This window comes from Centroberyx gerrardi, chromosome 9 (assembly GCF_048128805.1).
Source record: "Centroberyx gerrardi isolate f3 chromosome 9, fCenGer3.hap1.cur.20231027, whole genome shotgun sequence".
Taxonomy (NCBI): Eukaryota; Metazoa; Chordata; class Actinopteri; order Beryciformes; family Berycidae; genus Centroberyx; species Centroberyx gerrardi.
This window is the reverse complement of record NC_136005.1, coordinates 15682820-15704880: the sequence shown is the minus strand read 5'-3', so window position 1 is coordinate 15704880 and position 22061 is coordinate 15682820. Positions and strand designations below refer to the sequence as shown.

Below are 22061 nucleotides of genomic sequence, written 5' to 3'. Positions count from 1 at the left end.
GTGTTGGTTGATTAAACTCGACTTTAACGAAGTTCAATCGAGCCGTCTCTCCGCTTCAGCCTCGCCCCCGTCGGAACCAGACAGCTTCCAGATACAAGAAGCTGCTGTCGTAATGTTAGCGCGTCACAACAAGTGACACATTGCTCTTTACAGGGTCACAGTCAGACTAGATGCACACTGGGGTTCCCGAACATTTTCGTGTCAAGCAAAGGCTTTATACCACAGACTCCCATTAAACCTTTATAAAGGTTGTCCGATGGACACCCAGCAGGCTACATAAGATTGTTGTCGTCTCTACCATTGGAGGGCAGATAACAATGGAGTAAGTGAAACCTCTGATCAGAATATTAATATTTACACACTCTCTTACTGTGCTAACTTTTAATGAATCACGATTGAACTAATCCTCATTTTGCTGGGGAACCCCTTGAAGGTCCCTTGGAGTCCCTGGATCCCAGTTTGGGAACCACTGATATACACCAATGTTATGGGCTGCACAGTAAAATAAAGGTTAAACTCACAGCTAAGTGGAAAAAATATATAAAGAAAACTTCCATAATAGAGCGATTTAATGGATGATTGCCATAGCAAACAATCTTTCTTTCATCTGAAGCCTTCAAATAAAGAGGATACATGTTTAAAAAATAAAACCCCTGTTTATTCAAAAACAGTAGAAATTGTGTATATTCTCTCCATATAGAATTACTCAAAACTGGCATTTTTATTTACACAAAGTTCAGGCACTTGAGACAATTCGGCAGATAGCCAGGCACATTCCAGCATTTATGAACAATGACATTATGTACAAAACAGGCAGAAGACTGAGTGAGTTCTGCAGACAGCGGCTCCCCTGAGGAGGCAGAGAGGAGCCCAGCATACAGTGCTGCAGCTGGATTACACATCATGCAGCTCAGCGGCCCCTCTGGGTAGCAGTCAGCTGCAGCTGGGGTGATCACTGGGGCAGATGGGTAATGGAGTTCTGAGCAGAAAGGGCAGCCATCAGTGGGGTTTTACAGAGGGGATACCTGGGGGCTGCCTCCTGGAGAAGAGACAGATCGCGGTTATTGATATTACAGAATAAGGTCCAACATAATACTGTTCACACATGCAAGAACCCACACACGCACTACACTCCCTTGAATGCAATTGTCTTTTAATCGCTGAGAGCATTGCAGCCATGCAAGAGAGGCCTGTGGTGAAAGGTTTGACAAGTTGCAAAAACTATTGCATGGCTGAGACTTGGTATTGGCTGAGAGGAGGAACTTGAGAGACGTGAGATCGGTATTGGAGATGGAGACTGGACGGGTAAGGGAACAGTTGGTTGGTCAAGAAGGAGGGATAGGGTGAGCGAGAAGGATAGGATGAGAGAGAAGTATTATGAAGGAGTAGATCCACACAAAGGGGCAGGGTTAAGCAGGAAAAAATACTCTACCAGGGCACACACTCATCCCCCGCTCATAGATTTCCATCAGTGCAATGGTGAACAAATCTTTTTTTTTGTATTTGCCATAATGCTAGCCATGTGGATTTTTACCTTGTTGATTGCCTGTATCCACTGTCAACACACTGCACAATGGTAAGAATAAACATGTAAGACAAAAGAAGAAATTGACAGCATCAAAAGTGAATTAGCTGTGCTCCACAAGTACCCAGATGGTCCAAGTGTGGATCTATAGGGGGAAGGAGTTAGGGAAAGAGGGATAAGGTGTGACGGAAGGAGTTAGGAAAAGAAAGAGAGAGACTGTATGCGGGGAAAGGCCCTAAAGAACCGTTGGAGAGCACAGAGGAAATGAGGCAGAGAGAAAAAGGAGAGACAGGCCAAAAGCAGGGGAGGCACCAATGAAAGGGGAGAAGTGAAGAAAAGTACAAGAAAGGAGTGGGGGGGGGGGGGGGGAGAGAACAGAAAGATATTGCATGAGGGAAAATGGGGAAGGCAATAAAACAAATGCATGCTAGGAGAAAGAAAGAAAGGGGGATGAAGGAGAGAGGGAAAGATGAAAACTTGGGAGAGAGAGAGAGAGAGAGAGAGAGAGAGAGAGAACTCAGTCTGTTGTCTCTGGCTCCAGTAGAAAGCTGTACTGAGAGAAGGCCTGTCTACTGTGGCTGATGGGAAAGAGAATATGAGAAACACATTTTCCAGTAGACCCCCACCCAGCTCAAATAACAGCCCTCGCTCCCCCTATGCCTCCGTAGCGCAAGGTTTGGTCGTGTGTGTGTGTGTGCGCATGTGCACGCATACATGCAAGTGCGTGTTTGAGTGACAGAGGACATCGTAATATAAAATGGCAGGTTTATACCAGTGGTTTTGTGCTTAGTGGCTGACCCAAAATGTGGTTTGAGAGTTACCTTGGCACACTGGGAGGGGCACGGTTGGGTTGGCCAGCGGGCTGCTGGAGGCCATCGGCACCCGGGGGAGCAGGGGGTCCGGAGCGAGAGAGCACCCGAGGAGCTGTGGGGGCAGGGCCACGAGTCACGGGCTTGGGACCGGCCGCTATCTTTTTAGGGGGGGTGAGGCTGGGCTGAGAAGTGGACCTTACAGACAGAGAGGGGGGATAACCATGTCATATACAACAGCTGCCACCTTCAAAGTCTGTGGTTTCAGTGGTAGCCATAGGCGACAAGGTTTTGGCTATTGTGTGCATCTATGTGTCGCTGTAGTCCAATGTGCATGTGTGTGTACCTGCAGGCCTGTATCCAGGAGGAGTCCACAGGTGGAGGCAGAGGGGTGGAGCAGGTGGAGGTGGAGATGTCTCCGATGATAGCGAGCGCCTCCTTCAGGGCAGCGTGTTTGTGTAGCACCTCCTCCCTGCGCTGCTCCTGCTCGGGTGACTCATCCATCAGCACTGAGCGTTCTCCCAGAGCGTAGAGCTGGGCCAGGAGCTCAGAACCAATGAACTCCTTCACCTACAGAGAGGGATCATAAACATCCACAGCAGCAAACAGACAGAATGACAGAAAGAAAACATAAACGTTAGATTTACCATTAGATAAACTGATAGTTTACTTTGATAGGTATTTTCTTTCTATGGTCTGTCTTGTCTTTTTCAAGAAGTCATTTTGCCTGTTTGCCATTAGTGATTAAAATAATTGGAAAAAGCTGAAATAGTGTATCAAATTGTGTGTAGTTGTGTAGTAGAGATACGGAATACAGATTCCAAGCGGCCAAGTTATGACAGAGATTAATGGAAAACAAAGTCACATCAGAGAGCGAGAGAGAGAGACAGAGAGAGAGAGAGAGAGAGAGAGAGAGAGAGCAGGGTTTGCTGGGCTGAGTGAGTTTCTGGCTGGTGACAGATGAGAGAGAGAAATGTAGGAGACAGAACAAAAGGGAAAAAATGATTAAACAGTTAAGAGCTTGGTGTGGATAGCCTACGTTGTTGATCATGAGGTGCATGATGGTCTTTGGCATAAGGTCTCTGACGGTCTTGTAGATGATGCTCATGTAGGAGTCGACCAGGTTACGGATGGTCTCCACCTGGCGCTCCAGCTGGGGGTCTGTCAAGAAGCGCTCAGAAGCTCCGCTCCCCTGCCCATCCACCTGGGTGAGAGGCAGACAGAGGGAGATGGAGAGCAAGGGAAATGGTTGTGATATAAATCGCCCTTGTTACTCTCTGTGGTGTGTAGTCTTGTGTAATGTGCTGCAGTGATTGCCGTGGTAACACGGTATCGCTGCTAATTTCATGGTAATACAGATGTCTGAAGTGATAAGGATTAGTCCCACATGTACGGTCACATCTTATGATCTTATGTCATTTGTTCTGTGCTTGTGACTAGGAGAAGTGGGGAGCAACTGCGGTAGGAACAGGGAGAGCAGGAGAGGAGAAGGAGGAACACAAAGGAGGGAGGTGAGCAGGAGTGTGGAGAAGAAAGAAAAGGGGGAGTGGGTCAGGGACGAGGGACGGAGAGCTCTGCTGATTAGAAACAGACTAGCACACACACAGAGTGACATCATAGGCCAAGAATGCAGCGCTGAAGAGCCAACGACAGAGCGGGATCGAAGGGGTGGGGGACTCTCTCTTTCACTCTGGCAGGGGAAGAGAAAGGGGAACATGGAGAGAGGGGAAAGGGGTTACAGTCGGGGGTTTAAGGTTAACAAAGGCTAAGATTGCGTACTACACAATGTTAAGGTGCAGGCAGGTGCAGCTCCCCACAGCTAGGGTCAGGGTTGGGTTTAATTAGGTTGAGGTTTAATTAGGGGTCAGAGTACTAACGGTGACTTTCTCGGGATAGACTCCAGCCCGCAGCAGAGAAGCCTTCCAGCTGTCCAGCTCCTCCTGAGAGTTACAGCCCAGCTCCAGGAACCTGTAGTCCTTATACACGTTCCTGCAATTCATTCAATATTGTTAGAGGCTTCCAAAAACTACATTTCCTAGCCAGCAAAAACACTCTAAACTTTCCACAATACTGAATATTCAGAGCAATATACACATAAGGCAGCTTAAACGAATACACCAAGCTTTTGGGAGACTCTAACAGCCTCTGACCTTTTAGTAATAAAAAGCTAATAGTGGTTTTCATTATATGGCTTGTGGATTCATAAATTTTAAAAACAAAATATCTTTAAGTCAATATAGCTTATGTAGCCATGATTTATTTTTGGGACAATTTCAGGTGAGCAACCATGCATTCAGTGTTTTTTAACTGCATAAAGACTCCTTTAACCCACTGCGTTCACTTCCTATGGAAACAAAACAAGTCTTGCTCCAAGTCTTGCTCTGGGAAGACAGATCTTCCAACAGCCAAAGAAGTCCCTGTTAGTTCAAAACGATGTGTTATTTTTGTATAATTTTTTTGTGTACATTTTACCAGTCTCCTGCACAACACTGCCAGACGTAGCCACATATTTAAAATTAATTTGCATTTAGCTTTAGAGCTGCTAGAAGATCTCATTTCCTTACATTTGAGATAATGCTTGTCACCTATGGTCACTCAACATAGTGTATGCTTAGCATGGAGTATCAGAGCAAACAATCTACCAGGGACATGTGAATGATTTTGGTGTTTATGTTCCCAACACTTAATGGGCAAATCTCCCCAAAATTCAGCGTATTCCTTTAAACATAGTATGGTATACAATCCCAAAAAATGCAAAAGCAAATGGAATAATTTACTGCTAAATGTAAAAGCCACTGAGACACACACATGCACACACACACACATGCACACCAGACAGCGAGAGACACACGCACACACACACACAAAATGAAAACCATTTCTTTCTCCTCATTCCGCTGCGCTCCACTCGACCTCCCTTCTTCACTACGGCTTCTCCTTTCATCACTCATCTATTCTCTCCTTGTTCATCATTCCCTAGCTCTTCTCTCCCTCTATCTCTCCTCTCACTTCCTTCTTCTCACCATACCAGCTCTCCACTTTGGCTGTCGGAGTCGGCGCAGCAAAGTGAGAAACAGGCAAGGATCTGGAGCGGGCTGGGGCCCATCTGTTAAACATTTTTCTTTAATCACTCTGTTGTTCCTCTCCTCCTTTTGTTGTTCCCTTCTCACATTCAGAACACATAGCAATAACCTCAAATACGTGAGACCTTTGCGTTTGTGTGTGTGTGTGTGTGTGTGTGAATGAGAGACGGAGAAGAGCGAGGGAGAGAGAAAAAGAGAGAGACTAAAACACAACTGTAACAAGAGAGAGCTGTAAAGAAAGATCAAGAAACAGGCTGTCAGTCTGTGAGCTTATGGCTGGGCTAGGTTGGGTGAGGCTATTGAGTCAGGGTGCGGTGGCTAACAGACAGGGAGCCAAGCCAACAATGACAATACTAGAGTGCTATTACACTAAGGTCTACGGCTTGTAAGACCAGCACACTCACGTACGTACACCCACCAGCACACATAAAGTTGTTCTCTATGCTGAATTATAAGGCGCATCAACCATTTTTTATTTCTCGCCCCCTTTGCTACCCTCTCGTCTGCTGGAGTCAGGGCCAGTGTGAGTTTTTTTTCACTCATCTTCAGGAATTTCTGCACAGAGCCCAGGCTGCTTTAGGTTTGAAGAGTTTCCTGAGGTTTTTGATTACTGTCAGACAGGGACAAAACCACTGCAATGGCTGCAACACACACACACACACACACATGCACGCATACAAATACGCAGAGAGAGAGAGAGAAACAGAAAGAGAGTGAGGGAGAGGGAGCAGGAAAGGGGGGGCGCCATAGGACAGACTTTGACACATTCCTGGCCGATGGCTCTAATACTCTCTCTCCCGCTTTCTTTCTCCTCTCAACCCTTCCAATCCCTCTCTCTCCCTCCTTTTTGTGGTGAGTAGAGCAATTCTTTCCAAACAAGAGCAGCCTCATCTCTGATCCAAGCTCTCTGGCTTTGATTAGCTGCTTAATGAGCCTGCCGTCGGTATGCTGTGGTCTATGCACACACACAGGCCCATGCACACACATACACACACGCATTGCACACACACAGACACACACACACACACACGAATAGAGTTTGTGTGTCCGAATGCAGCATAGCACTGAATTATAAACAAAGCCCACATGCTCTGGTACAATCAGCCAGGCTTTGGGTCAGCTCCAGCTCCTAAACACTCTCTCTCTCCCTCTCTCTTTCTCTTACCCTCTCACTTTAGCGCTCTCTCTTTCTCTCTCTCTCTGTCTCACACACACATAAACCCAGCAAACCCTCAACATGCACAACCCAGCCCTGCCCTCAATAGCCTGGCACAAACTCAGAGACAAAAAAAAAACTACACCCGCCCCTGTATCCACTGGATATCCTTTCAGTTCCGGTGGAAAGGTTGGATGGTCGAGGTCGAGGGAAGGGTAAAACTTCACCACGACATCCCCTCCCTTTCCTCCTCGGATATGTCCAGACAGTCATAAAATATCACGAGAACTTCAGCCAGCAGCTGAGAAGGAGAGAATTCCTTTTTTCCGATGCATTCGCTCACTCACTCCCTCGCTGTTTACTACTGTAATGACTAAACACACACATACACAAACACCTCCGGGAACCGACACAAACCTGAGCTCTGTGTTGAAGATGGCGAACATGTATTTGCTGGACATGAAGCCCTTCTCCACATCTCTCAGCTTCAAGTTGTCCAGAGGAAGCATGTACTTCTTCTCCTTCTCCTGGATAAGACAGAATATGGAGGGATAAAGGTAGACAGAGGTATGCAGGGTGAAATACTAGTTATTCATCGGGAGGTGACGAAAAAAAAAAAAAACGCAGAGAAGAGACTGATCATTTGCTGTGGGTTTTAGCTACAATAGCTGTATGTCTGATAATAAATAAATACCAGCAAGTGGAGAAGCAAAGAGAAGAAACTAGCGAGAAAGGCCAGAAGAATAAACTGAAGAGGAAAAAGTGGGAGAGGGAAAAGAGAACAGGAGATGTGGAACACTTTGCTAGAAAAGCACTGGAGCTCATATCAAATGGTGTGTGGGCCTACAGTCTGCCTGTCAGACTGACTCACATTAACAACCCACTAACTAGTGGAAGAGAGACAGGGGGAGAGAGCGAGAGAGAGAGAGAAGGGGGGAGAGAAGGAGCGAGAGAGGCCATAAGTCTATAGTCTGTCATCACCGCAGGGACTTATGAATGACAGAGAACAGTTGGAGGAGTGGAGCGGAGAGAGTGAGGAGAACCAGACAGTATGGAGGCAGGGGAGAGAGAACCGAGGCAGGGAGGGAGGGAGGGAGTGAGAGAAGGAGCGCAAAAAAGAGGGAGAGAGGCCGGGCCCACATGTGAAAGTCATTACTCAGACTCGAGCTCTAACACAACATTTCTCCTAGAGGGAAGCCCATCCCCCTCTTCTCCTCTCTTCCCCAGCCGGCTCCCTCTTTCTACACTTTCAGGAGGGGGGGTGGAGGGGTGGGGGGGGGGGGGCTGGCTTCCAGAAAGCTGCTTTGGTTACAGTTACATCCATGGAAGAAGTAGAGGAGGAGGACACCAGGGAGAGAAAGGAAAAGAAGAGAAAGAGAAATGGGATCCCTAGAAAAGAGAAATCATGCAAGCAAGGATGGAGGGCATTCAGTCACTAAAAAACCTTGGATTTGCACGCATGTGTGTGTGCGCATGTGTGTGTGTGTGTACGTGCACATGCATGGTAACAGACAGAGATGCGAGTGTGCTGGTAGTACATTTTGGTCTCCCCTCTCTCAGTGCTCCCCTGAACCCTACGACTCTCTTCCTTCGTTCCTCTTTCTCTTTTTTCCAGAGGGGCCCACTTCCTGTTACAGAGGCTGAAAAAAATGACAGAACGGGATTGGCGCTCGTACAGCAACATCTGGGATCGCTTTAGAGGGAGGGGGAGGAGACCGAGGACTGTATAGGGTGTTCTGATGGGGTAGAAATAGAAAGTAGAGATGAGGCGGAGAGGAAGAGGAGGGATAGAGGACTTCTGGAGAGAGGGAGGTGATTTTTTGCTAGAGATGAGTCGGAAAGGGTGGAAAGGATGTGGAGAATGAAGAGCGGGAGAGAGAGTGTGCAGGAGAAGTGGGGAGAAACTGCAGACCACTCCAAAGTTGATTCCCCATGGGTCCCATCAACCCATATATGGCTGCTAAGTTCCTCCCTACCTCTCTCTCTTTCTCTCACTCCCCTTATTTCCTCATGCCTTCCCCAAGTGAACAGGCAGATCCCTAGTTGAATGAGTGAATGTGCCACGTCAAGACTGGATACTGCGCCGGGACGCAGCCCTTCGGACACCCGACTGATACACACCAACATCGTCGGAGGTGGGACACGCGTAGGTGTGGATGTCTGATGTGCCTGTGTGTGTGTGTGTGTGTGTGACCCTTCACCCTGCGACACACCGCCAAGACGGGATAAGAAAGAAGAGGTCGCACAGAGGAAAGATTTTACCCGGTTTGCCGTCTCCCCTCCGCCTACGAGTAGGACTGCTAGCAAAAACTGAGAGTGGGAAAGGAGGAGAGCGGGGAGAAGAGAGAAGGAGAGAAAGGGTCCTGCTCCGTCATCCCAGTGTTCAGACTACCTGTTCAGGATCTTACTGGTGTACAGTAGTCTGCACATTGGTTAGACTGTGCAAGGAAGCGCTTCAGCAGCCTACGCTAATATCACACGCATACACACAAGACTCAGGACAACGTGAACACCTGCATGTATTCTACGCTACGGGGAATCTGGGGTCTAATATTCTCTGAAGTCTCTCGCTCGAATGCGTGCAAATGCCTTTAAATGTGCATACAGTATCACTTAACCAAATTTCATCTCCTCAGAACAGAGTGGGAAATTGTATGTCAACGTAGCTAAGTCAAGCATGATGGTCTCTTACTTGTAGCATTTGTCAGCTAGAGTCAAGTGTCTTTGTGAATGGCGATTAATGCATACGTTCAAGGTAGAGAAGGTGTAAACTAACCACTGATTTCTTCCTCCAGAGTGCCCGTCATATTAGGACTGCGTGGAGCGTTCTGTGTTTCTGCATGTGTACTTAGGGACTGTTACCATCTGTGTGGCCTTAGTGCAGTGTGACTGGATAATTCTTGTGTTCTGCACTGCTTTGTGTATGTATATGTGTGTGTGTGTGCGTGTGTGTGTGTATTCCCAGTGGTGTCCGGGTGGTCGTGGAGAATCATACATCAGAGCTGCTATGTCTGAGGCTGTGTCTCCTCTGCCTATAGACTAATGGATGTGAGATATGGAGCAGGCCTCACACACACATACATGCACACACACACACAAACGCACACACACAGAGGGGAGTGTGTAGATTGAGTGTATAGGCGTAAGTCGTCTGTTTTTCTTCAGGCTGCACGGTGGAGCCCTGGCAGTCAAGGGGTAAAGGAATGTATGTCTGTTCAGTGTTGTATGGAGATTAAACTCTGTAAACTATTAAGCTACACTCTGTATATGGGGTAGAAGTAGGGCACAACTGTTTCAGTGCATCGAAGTGAGATCTAGCGCACAGCCTTAGAGATGTTAAAAAAAGTAAAAGAGTGTATAGAAGCGAAATAGCAATCAGTGCAGGGACGAAGGAGGAACGTTGGAAGGGGAGTTGATGGAGGTGAGGGGGGAAGAAGGGAAGAGGGGCATTTGTGAGGGAGACTGCGGAGGAGTAGAGAGGGGAGAGGGGGAGTCAAGGGGGGAGGTCTGCAGTGTAGAAACAGCCATGTGGGATTTCTCTGGGCAGATCTTGGAAACTGGTGTTTGGACAAAGCCTCAGATTTTCCAGCCAGGAATGTGCACAGTCCCAGGGAGACTGCCAACCACAGAAAGAGAGAAAGAAAGAGGGAGAGACAGAGAAGGAGAAACAGAGAGAGAGAGAGAGAGAGAGAGAGAGAGAGAGAGGGGAAAAAGCGAGAGGTAAAGAAAGAGAAAAACGAAAAGGGGGGGGGGGGCAAATAGCAGTATAAGAAAAAAAGAAATGTCTGTAGAGGTAGGGAGTGTGGGAGGGGAGAGTGAGAGCGGGAACTGCAAGAGAGAAGAAGCAGAAGCTTGGCTTGGGTCTGAGGCCGCGTGAAGTGTGTGTGTGTGTGTGTGTGTGTGTGTGCGTCTGTGTGTGATGCACTCCCATGTGGCAAGGCATGTAGATCTTATCTTCTGTGATAATATGGATGACTAACAATCCTTTCAGGCATTCAAAACATACAAACAGTCGATATACCTTCAAACATAGTGAAGAGGTGTAAGGATTATATAATGTCAAGTCCAACTGAATCAGAATTATTTTGAAAGATCCAGACTTCACAGTAGTTTTAGTACTTGCTGTGATGCGTACATGTCTCATCATAATCCGCAGACAGTCGAAGCTGATTGCTCTTATGTGGTCACCAGATATTTGCTTGCATGGGCTTTTGTATTATTTGTCACAGATGTGCTAAGTCTGCGCGTACGTGTGTTGATTGGTAAATGCTTAGTAAGGGGATGACTAGGAGAGGAAACGTATAACACTGTGTGTGTACAATATGCATGCCTGGGGCTGTGTCTGGGAACACTGTGTTCAAGTGATCCTGTGTTTATCTGAAAAGTGACCGTGTGTCTGTCTGAGTGAGTGTATATTTTTCCCCACTATTTGCATGCCAGTTTGTTTACATCAGAGTCCGCATGTGTACTGTATACTGTATATACAAGTCTGTGCACTGTGTGTGTTTGTGTGCGTGTGTGTGTGTGTGTGTGTGTGTGTGTGTGCTAGTTTGGCTTGGGGCAGCTCCAGCTGTGTCAGAGTGAACCGCTCCAAATGCCTGAACTCCCAGAAGAGGAAGAAGAGGGGGAGTAAGGGGAAGAGCGAACGGAGAGAGGGAGGAATGGGGAGGGGGTGTCAAGAGGAATGAATGGGGGAAATGGAGGGGCTCAGTTGCAGGTCCAGGTGCCAGGAGAGAAAAGCAGGGAGAACGGTTTGCAGAAGACAGACAGACATGACAGACAGGGATAAAGATGCTCTTTTTAGTTCTTCATAAAATGGTCAAATGAAGCTCTCATAAAGACAGGGTCAGTCTGTTTAGTTTTTGCCACAATGCGGCCTCCGACTACTTTTAGTGGTTAGAGAGAACAACAACTGATTTGTAAAAGCTTTCTACATGCTGTCATTTGTAGCAACCACTCAATTATCTCTGTCAGACAATGCAACTCAATAGTATTCAGAACAGCAGCACTGCAAATGTAACTTTATCAATCTATATGTATCTGTTATAAGTGTGTGTGTATGCAGATGCATGTTTGCATGCATTTATTAAGCATACACACATCCTGTGATGTGCTCCCCTCTTCTGATCTCACTTCCTGCACTTGGCTCTTCCCTCTTCCCATGACATCAACTGTGAGCAGTGCTGTGACAGGATGAGAGTGTTGTGGTGTGTCTGCCTGTCTACACTTGCTGTGCAGACCTTCTGCTCCTGTACAGCAGGCACAGACAGGCAGACAGATGGCAGCCCCGCTGACAGACAGCTCCCTCGACTTATCAGAGCAGAGGGCCACGAGGACGGCTCTTCCACCTACTTCAATAAAGCTGCAGGGACTTTGCTGAAATTGTGGCGATAATATGAACAGATGAGACTTTTCAACACCTCCCACCTTCCTTTTACTTCATTACCTCTCAGCTTCCCAATTAATATGTCGTTTCAAGCTGAGATATGTGTGTGTTAATAAACTCTCGATGACTTACATGCTCTGCTGTGTTTTGATTTCACCATCTTCTTTTTTGTTTAGGGCGTAACAATGTCAGTTCATATTACAATATATTTTTGTGTAAACAATTTGCATTTGAGCATGATAAGGAGTGAGGGAAAGCAATGGATAAACAACTGTGGCTATTAGATGCCTACCTCCAAAACCCACGTTACCAAATGTCAGAGCAATACACTAGACACTCATTCAACTAGTAAAGGCCTCACCTCATCATCCTTGAACCAGGACAGGCTCTCTGCAGTGAGGATGAACCAGTACTCCCTGGCCCCACCTTTGATGATGCTGATGTTGCTTATGGTCAGCCAGCCCTTGCGGATGACCTGCACAACAGTCAAGGGTAAGAGGTCAGATGGCAAGGCTAACAGCATCAGTACAGTGGTGTGGAAAGGATTTGTTAGCGGGAATCACCAAGAAAGTAATGATAGCATGGTATAATCCCTGTGAAGATGTGCAAAGCAGGCTGAAAACAGGCCACACAATGAGGGCAGCTCTTGCTGGTGAAAATAAGAGCAAGACTCAGAAATAGCTAACACTGGAGAAAAAAAATGAGATTTTGGCAGCTTAGAGGCATGTGTGGTATATGAAGTACAGTATGTAGCCATGGTGGAATCACAAAGTCATAAAGCCATTTTCGCTGCTCCACCAGTATGAGCGCAGTGACATGAGTAGCCAGAGAGAATAAAACTAGAGGTAAAGGAAAGACAAACACAGTAAGCATAGAAATGACTGTAACCAAAACCATAAAAAGAGGCTGGAAGAGATGGGGGCAAGGAAGAGAAACGTGGGCATCGGAGAGGGCAGATGTGTACAGAAACATATGTACTGTATGAATAAGGGTGGAGGAAGTGTAAGACGGCATAAAGAGAGTAAGAAATGACATATGCATCTTGCCACGCTGAAGCAAAGATTCAGCCTCTGTGTATATTTATGGAGCAGTGGAACTGTGGAATGGAAAGAGTGTTAAAACACACCAGTGGGGCAGAGAGAGCACACTGTAAACAAAGTAAACTGTAATTGAGAAGTAGAGTGCTCATGACATTAGCAGTGCGACAACGGCAGATGACAAAAAACGTGATGAATGAGGCTACAGCAAGCCAGCTGCGAGTTTGCATGTCAGTGGGTGTCAGCGGCATGCCAACCCACACCCCTTTAGCTTGAATCCTGCACAGAAATATCTCCAGTAGGGGCAGCAGCGAGAGAGAAGGCTTAAAGAGATTGGTCTCCTACTATTAGACTTGATGGAGGAGCCACACCCTGGAACAGGAGAAAAACAGGGGATGAGGGAGGAAGGTTAGGATGGGGCTAGTGTGTTCACTGTCAGGGCTTGATATAGGATTTTTGGGGTCCATATCGATAATTGATAATTTAAATGGTAAGTTAACAATTTTCAATGTGTCTATGGGGAAATTATTTATTTTTTGGTAGCATGAAAGATGGTTGTGTAAATTCCAGTCAACCAGTAAGTACTTGTGAAGGGCACTATGAAGAGAAGACAGAAGAAGCTGTTGTATTTTTTTACATAATCAATGCATCAATGTCATTTCTTGTTCCATGGGCAAGTTTCCTGGAAGAATATAAAAATAAACAATGTAGGACAAAGGGACAATCCCTAGTCAATTGGTATTTATAGCTAGCTGTCTTTTTGGAAAGTACTCTTTAAATTTGTCTCTCAAATGGTAACTGTGATAAAGTGAAGAACATCTGACCTTTAAAATCTACTACAAATATATCATCATCATAGGTCACTGTCAACCGAAACAGAATTCTTAAACACAATTGCACTGGGATTCTGTTCTTAATTATTCCCTTCCTCAAAGGTGTAGGATAAATGTTATTATGTTACACATTAATCATAAGAAATTATGCCAAAAACTGTTCAGTTTTGCTGATTGCATTCCTGCAAAATGCCAAGATCAACTCATGGTTGCAAGGTTGGAACCTAAATCCCCTTCAGTAAAATCTGGACACAAGGAAAATCTCCAGATTATCTGCAGCTGTGAATGCTCTTCTTCATTAACATGGTTATGCATAACACATGGTACGGTGACATCAATGAAAGCAACTCAGATGAAAATAATATGTAAGGTGGATGAATGACACATCAAAAGGGTATAATTTATAATCATGCAGACTCAGAGTATTACAATGCAAAGAGATCCGTTTTGAGTATCTATCTAGGCCTGTGTATATATTATGACAAAAAAAGTCAACGGCAGCACACTATCATGCACAAATACATGCATTTGTTTGTTTCACACAGTAGTGATAAGGACGATTCTGAATGAGGGGGAGAGGGAGGGAAAGTAAAAAATACTTCCCTGCTGCAAGCCCCAGTCTTGACTTCTGACAGATAGTACTGCATACATTTGTTGTATGCAGTGATTGTATATAGAGATATTTAAAGTCTCACCTGGTTTCCTGCCATTCCTGCTACACTCTTCTTATTGCTGTGGGGACTCTTCTGCTGGGCACTGACAGAGAGAAGGACAAAGACAGTTTATTTAGTCTGTTCATCAGTGTGACAAAGTATAGTCCATTCATTCATATATATACTTAGTAAGGAAGTACTGGTTCAAAATTGTGAAGAGCTGTGAAGAACTCACTTAGTGAAGCCAATGAAATCCTCATGGTTGGTGTTCATGTACGCAAGCTGTATATCAATGAGCAACAAGACCTGGACAGAGCAGACATATAATAAGTGGAGAGAAAATTTACTTTACACAACCTGCTTATTCAGCAGTGTTATCCAAAACTGATTAATGAATGCAACGTCTAAATGTGTGTAAACAACCTGGTCTCTGCATATACTCTCTTGTTCCCGGATTTCTGTGGTCACAATTCTCTCGGTCTCTTCTCTCAGTTTGGGAAAGGAACTAAGCTATAAAGAAAACATACCAGACATCAGTCAAAGGACCCTTCTCACACTCTGAAACGTACAAATATGCACACACACTCACAGCGTTATACCTTGTTGGTACACTGGCACACAGTGGTGATTAGTTCTTGAACCACCATGTCAATACATTTAATGCATGGCCCCTTTAGCTTCACTATCTGCTTTTTCACTATGGCTTCAAACGCCATGTCAGGAGTGAACAGACCTGTCCTAGAAAGAGAGAGAGGGGAGGCAGGTGGAGGAAAGGAGGAAAGTGAAAAAACGGTGGTTGGCTGCAGCAAACAAACTAAAAATATCATGATAGAAAAATGATAATGGAAAAGCATTTGACACTGTTCAAAGTGCTTTATACTACACCTGATGCCGTGGATGTTTTTGATGGCATAGGTGATCTCCCGCCGCAGCTCTGTCTCATCAAACTCAATCTGAAGACAGACAGTACATCATTAGTTAGGGATGAGCACTGAGCTGGAGAGGGGCTAGCATTACAGTTATTAATGGACACACGCATGTTACCATCAACAGCACGCCTACATATGCACACACAGACAAAACACACACAGAATCATACACATACCTTGACCAGTTCATAGGGGAAGCGCTCGTGGAAGATTCGGTTGATCTTAGCTCCTCCTGACAGTTCGATGGTGTCTACTTTGTCGCCTGAGCCCTCGATGAGCTTCTCAAAGTCAACTGCCAAGCGCTGAATTAACCTGGAGGGCAGGAACAGACAGACCAGGCACATACTAGAGAAAAGCTTGCATACTAACAATTGAAATGACAAATACATGGACACACACACACACATACACAGAGAATGAGTGAGTGACTGACTGTAGCAGTGCCTTGGTCTTGCGTGTGGGGTCATCAGGACTATAATGTCTGTACTCCTCAGCTTCTTTGTTCAGAGCCAGGAGTTGGCTCTGCAGATGGCTACGGAAGGCTGGCAGAGTCTCCCGGATGTGATTGGTCAGTTGCTGCAAACAAACAGCATGAGGGACAATAATATGTATGCACATTTGTGTGTGTGTAACTCTATTTGCAAGATCTAGAAGTCAGTGCAAGCATAGTATGATTACCAGTATGTGTGTGTGTGTGTTTGTGTGTGTTTGTGTGTGTGTGTGTGTGTGTGTGTGGGTGTGTGTGTGTGTACCTGGTTGAGGACTCTTTGTAGATGCAGTGTGCCCATGCTCTCAGCCATGTGTCTGTAGGCTGGATGGGACAGGAAGAACTTTTTCTCTGCAAGCAGAGATTCTTTAATATCTTTTTTCCCATCAATGTCCTTCTGACTGCGGTTCACCACCCCTATGTAACCTGGGGAGAGGAGGGATGTGAAGGGAAAACTGAAGAGCATGTGGTCAGCATGAGAAGAAAGAGGAGCAACAAAAGAGAGGAACAATCAGAGACTCTGATCTAAAACTGAATCAATGTGTATTTTCTGAAATCTGTCCTTGGGTCTGCTTCCCAGACAGTTATTTGTTCCATTAAGACTGTAGCATACAAGGAGGAAACAAGCATGTGTGTGCAACAGCAGAGCATGTGGTACAGAGCTGGCCAAATCCCCTCTCTTTAGGACAGCAATAGACGTAATAGCAGTGGGCTCCATATCTAATGCCTCAGCTCTCTGCTGCTACTAAGGCAGTCATGTCAATGGGCTTCCATGGCTAATGCATTAGAACTGCAGAGGAAGCATGAAGGAGGCAGCACCTGCTGGTGCTTTACCCAGTCTGTGCCCTGCCCTGGAGCTCTCTGTGTTGCCCTCTGCCTGCCTCTCTCTCACACACACACATACACACACACACACACCACCACACACACACACACAGAGTTTTACTGGGCACTAGGCAGGCTGGCACCAGTCCCCCAACTCAGCTCCCACACTCAAGTCTGTAACACAAACCGATACGCTCAATAATGTGATCTCTTCTCTCTCACTCTCTCTCTCTCTCATACACACAAACACACACACACACACATGCACACACATGTACACACACACAGGTGGACAAACACACATACACACACACTACATGGCACTAGTGTGACGTAATACAAAGTGGATGGCCATCTTTCAACAATTAGCTCAGGCTAAAGAGATACAGAGAGAGAGAGAGAGAGAGAGAGAGAGATAGGGAGAGAGAAATAGAGGGAGACAAAGAGAGAGAGAGAGAGAGACAGTGAGCTAGAGAGACAGAGAGAGCAGGGTTTTCTGGGCTGAGAATGAGCTTCTGGCTGGTGATAACAGACACAATCATAATGTCATTCCTCTCCAGTGAGCCTCTACTGGATGTGATATGACTGGACTGCAGCTAGTTGGCTCAACACATGCAAGCACACACACACATACACATGCACACGTATAGACACACACACAAACCCAAGCAACGCACCTCTGCGCAGGGGAAGCAACCTGTTCTCTAGTATTTCCCGGGCATCTGTCCCTTCATCCATCAGGTCCAGCTTAGTGATTACACCTATGGTGCGCTGGCCTAAAGGGGAGATGAAAAGGAGAGGACATTTTATAAAAAACGAAAAACGAGGAAAGGGTAGACAACTGTAGAAGAAGAAAGTATTGGAAGTGATTGGAATGAGAGGAGGAAGCATTATTCATACTTCAGCAAAAAATGTGCACAAAGTTGCAGTTGGTCTGCATAACTGTATCCGAATGCAAAATGTCTGTGGAATAGTCATGTATATCCCCAAAATGTAATTACTATAACACAGAGAACTGTTACTGCAGTTAACAGATGGTTCTTGATTTACAATGAATGGTTTGACTGGTTGCCTCCAAATGTCGTATCAAAACCCCATGCTATAAGAAATTCTATATGAAAGCCCTGCACCCATAAACATCATCATAATAATAATGTGATACTTTATTAATCCCCATAGAAGCATTCTCGTTTAGCTTGCCAAGGCCACCCTGTTGCCCTCATCATGGATTCATTTGAAGTATAAACCAAGCACAACTCCACATTCCCAGGATGTAATACAATCCCACACATTGTACAAATCCACACACACCACACACACACACACACACACACACACACACACACACACACACACACACACAACTTACCCTGTGGGTCAACATCTTTGGCCAGTTTGAGAGCGTCGGAGTTGGCCAGATCAGTGTTGGCCGGCGTGACAGCCAGGATCAGACAGTTGTCCTTACAGATGAACTGCATGATCATGTCCCGTACCTGGTACTCTATGTCTGCTGGCTGGTCGCCCAGCGGCACCTTGGTGATGCCAGGCAGGTCCACAAGAGTCAGGTTCAGCACTGCAAACACACACACACACACACACACACACACACACACACACACACACACACACACGCACAAACACACACATTAACACACAGACGGAGGAAGGTTATGTTATTTTCATGGAAAGGGAATGGGTGAATGGGTAGACCATGTCGCGCGCACACACACACACACACACACACACACACACACACACACACACACAGGGTGTTACCGTGTGGTGAGTAGACCCTTAGGTTGATGGGGACAGGAGAGATGCCCTTATTGGATCCTGTGAGTCTCTGTGTCTCTGCCTCTATCTCCTGGCGGACCTCGTCAAAGTCTGTGAATTTCTTCCCCCTACAATGGAGAAACTCACCATATTCTGGAAAGACACATAGTCAGCAGGGAGAAAAACCATTAGCCAAATAATGATACATTCTTCTTCAGCCACAATCATCATTTTTGGGGTTCTTTTCTATTCTAAAACTCAGTTTACCTTATAAGATAGTGCAGGTGGTTGATAAGCTTTGGGATCTACAAGCCCCTGTGTCAATGACAGTCAGGCCACAAGGGCACATAATGATAGAGCAAGATTTGTAAATGATCAAGTCAAGTTTATTTGTACTTGTATTCTATTACTTTAAAGCAATTATCTCTGAAAGCCATATAAGAGTCTTTGAGATAATGCACATGCCGTACGTCCCGTTGCTGCTCTACAGCTGAGGCTGAAGGGCCAAACAAAACAGAACTGCTCTGAACATTAGCTGACTGCATTCCAGCACTGTCTCACCAATCTACCATGCAGGCTCTGGTCAGTGTTAAATGTCATACTGCCATCTGGTGGCAATATATGCTATATACAGTGACAGCTGGCTTGAAGTATGGGCTTAATAGATATTGAGACGATCTAGATTGACTGTGTGTGTGTGTGTGTGTGTGTGTGTGTCTTAGTTACCTATGCTAGCACTAACAAGCTGGAGGATTAAAGGTCTGCGAGTGACGATTCCTGAACCCCGTGGGAGGAAGTCCCTGTTGGAGAATGAAGAGAGGAAAGAATTAATAGGAGGACGAAACAGACACACAAACACACACACACACACACACACACACGCACAGGCAAACTGCCAGTGGCATTCACTGTCAATGCACACTTGTGCAGTGTCGCCATTGCATTTTAACAGACTGAAACATTAGCCCAACACCCCTCTGTCTTTACTACTACCATACTAACACGTATTTATGGGTGACTAAACTGTGCAGTATATGCGCAGAAAGAACCATTAAGTGTACAATTCACTGTCAGAAATTGGTCTAATCATGTATTGAAATCAGTCAAACAGTTTCACATTAGCTGCATGTTAGTAGTATACAGTAGTATTAGTAGTATATTATCCACAATGTCAGCAACTTAATCAGGAAGGCTAAAAACATCTTTGACATATAGTCGACCCTATCAGGTAGATTAGGACTAAAAGCAAAGCCCAGTGGTTACTGTAAAGAAATAGAATGCCCAGGGTAAAAAAATAAAGGATTTTCTTTTAGAATGTTCCTTATTTCCTGTCAAAATCTGTATCAGGATGTTTGTTTCTGCTGCATCCTGCCCCTGATTAAACAGCTGACACAGTTACCAGCAGAGGGGTGTCATAACATACTATAACTGGGACAAAGAACGAAGGCAGGAGAGCAAGCATTAGCAGCCTCTTACTACAGATAGGCTACAGGGAATGCTACGCATTTTGGCCTGGAAGGCCTGCTGCTGTGAACAATACGTAGGTCTCCTTAGGTTAACAGAGCTCAGCTCTCTTGTCCAGGGTTAGAGGAAGCTATGAAAATTAAATTAGTCTTAAACTAAACTACTGACTTACTCATCAGCATTCCTTTCTGACACGAGGGAACTAGTCCATTCATTCAACAGCATTCGACAACTGCAATCTTGGTGTTTGTCTTACTTGAATTTAAAGTTTACCTGGTCGTTTATGTGTTGTACTGTCTCGGTTTTACTACCCTTAGGCCCTTAAATCTGTTAAAACCACTTTGAATAATGTTAAGAATACTTTGGTGTCACTGAGAAAATAAGCATCATTTTCTTCCCTCCTGAAAAACATACTTTTGTAGATGTAGATGTGTTTTTTGTCTGACAACAGCAATATGGTCAGTATTATACAGGGCAACACAATCACAAAACTCTATTCAGCTCTGTTCTGGCTGACTTGCAGGTTAACTTAAACAGTGGTACTTCTATTTCCCTTCAGGTCATGTTAACCCCCAGTCCTTCATAGACACCTAGAGTCTAGTCTGTGAGATAAGCTGCTGTGCTGGCTACTGTCATACAGACACTGCCATCTCAGGCATCCACCACTTCAGTCTTCTAAAGCTAGCCATACGAAGAGCCTGGGTGGAGACCATATAAAAAACACAGCGATTTCACTTTAGCAGAGTTTAGTTGTGTGAAGGATCTGCATCTATATACAAGTGGTTAGTTGGCTGAAGTTCTGTGTACAATTCAGTGGATGTCCTTCTCTCCCATTGCACAGAGCTGGCCTGATCATAATAAGACAGCCCCTGTATCCTGGTTGCCTGCATGGCTGGCTTAGTTTTCTCAATACAAAGATTGACTGAACAGGCATTTAGCTAGGTATCTCAAATTCAAATTTTGAAGTCCCAAGTCCTAAGTGAACTGAAGAAGTCCTAAGTGAACTGCAGAAGTCCTAAGTGAACTGTAGAAGTCCTAAGTGAACTGTAGATATCAAGAATCACAGTTTCGACTAGTAACAATGACATTCTAAATACATGTTATTAGAATTAGAACTAGTAGAAATTACATAATTGTGACTGAGTGATATAACTGACTCGAGTGATTCATGTTAAAACAGCTTGCTGTATCGCCTGTTTTTATTATGTGGGTTTACCTGCCCACAAAGTTTTCCAGGACGGAGCTCTTTCCCGCACTCTGTCCGCCCACGACTGCGATCTGCGGCAGGTTGAGGCTGCAGCTGTGGCCGACGGAGCTGACGGCATCTTGAAGACGGTTGACCAGCGGGATCAACTCCTCCATCCCACGGTTGCCCATCGCAACGGAGTTGCCCTGAGGCAGGTTGGCTACCAGTCCAACAGTCAAAGCCTGTTATTGAAGTTCTACACCAGACCAAAGGCTATCATAGTTAATAAGGGTTACTTAGAGCGATGCACACAGTTATCGAAGTTTTCTAAATCTAAAAATACGTATCTTCATGAATGCCAGTGTCCGAATTTTACAGCCACCCCAACTTCAGCAAGCGTGTGTAACGTTAGTGCGTCTGGTGGTGTCCAAGTTAGCAGTCACAGACCCGAAGTCCCCGATAACAGCTCATGTTCCTTGGCTGACATGTATTGTTTCTTGTTATTAAAAGTTGGGAGCGTTTTTATAGTCGTTAAGCTCTGGATATTTTTTAAGACGCTAGCCGTTTCTCCGCTACGCTGAGTTTCGTCTAGAAAAACATTCTTTGACAGCTAACGGAATCAAGTTTTTTGCGCATGCGTAGTACTCAGCTGTCAAGTTAAACCCCGGTTCATTTCAGCACTCCCCCTTATGCAGAAGATAGACAAACTTCACAGCCAGTTATGAGAGTGCTTTGACTTGTCAGACACCGAGGAAGCTTACCCTCGTCTGTAGCCGTAGCCGATAGCTATTTAAAATCCCACATATCTAGTGCGGGTAGGGCTACGTAGCGGCCCGTAAAGACTGCAACTGGAACCAGGGCGCGCGATTCATCTACTGTAAATAACACTGCTGCATTCTTTGGCAGTGAGAGAGT

General features: G+C 45.5%; 1 protein-coding gene across 1 annotated transcript; it reads right to left on the bottom strand.

Moving 5' to 3' along the window:
* Positions 1-657: 657 nt before the first annotated feature.
* On the bottom strand, positions 658-21347 carry dnm3a (dynamin 3a). Its single transcript, XM_071895674.2, has 21 exons — positions 21177-21347; positions 19223-19296; positions 18500-18649; positions 18093-18296; positions 17401-17499; positions 16164-16324; positions 15845-15987; positions 15588-15723; positions 15368-15435; positions 15082-15220; positions 14906-14992; positions 14718-14788; positions 14525-14585; positions 13342-13368; positions 12321-12434; positions 6991-7100; positions 4212-4323; positions 3374-3538; positions 2681-2904; positions 2347-2532; positions 658-1039 (listed from the first exon to the last, which is right to left on the bottom strand). The coding sequence occupies exons 1-21, from the start codon at positions 21335-21337 to the stop codon at positions 1000-1002; spliced, it is 2532 nt and encodes an 843-aa protein (XP_071751775.1). The 5' UTR covers positions 21338-21347; the 3' UTR covers positions 658-999.
* Positions 21348-22061: the final 714 nt, after the last annotated feature.

Excerpts from the sequence above, each read along its gene's own strand:
- dnm3a (XM_071895674.2), bottom strand. The coding sequence starts at position 21,337 with ATGGGCAACCGTGGGATGGAGGAGTTGATCCCGCTGGTCAACCGTCTT. Across the intron at positions 19,297-21,176 it reads CTGGAAAACTTTGTGGGCAG|GGACTTCCTCCCACGGGGTT; the intron begins GTAAACCCACAT and ends ATTCTCCAACAG. Across the intron at positions 2,905-3,373 it reads TGCACCTCATGATCAACAAC|GTGAAGGAGTTCATTGGTTC; the intron begins GTAGGCTATCCA and ends CCCTCTCTGTAG.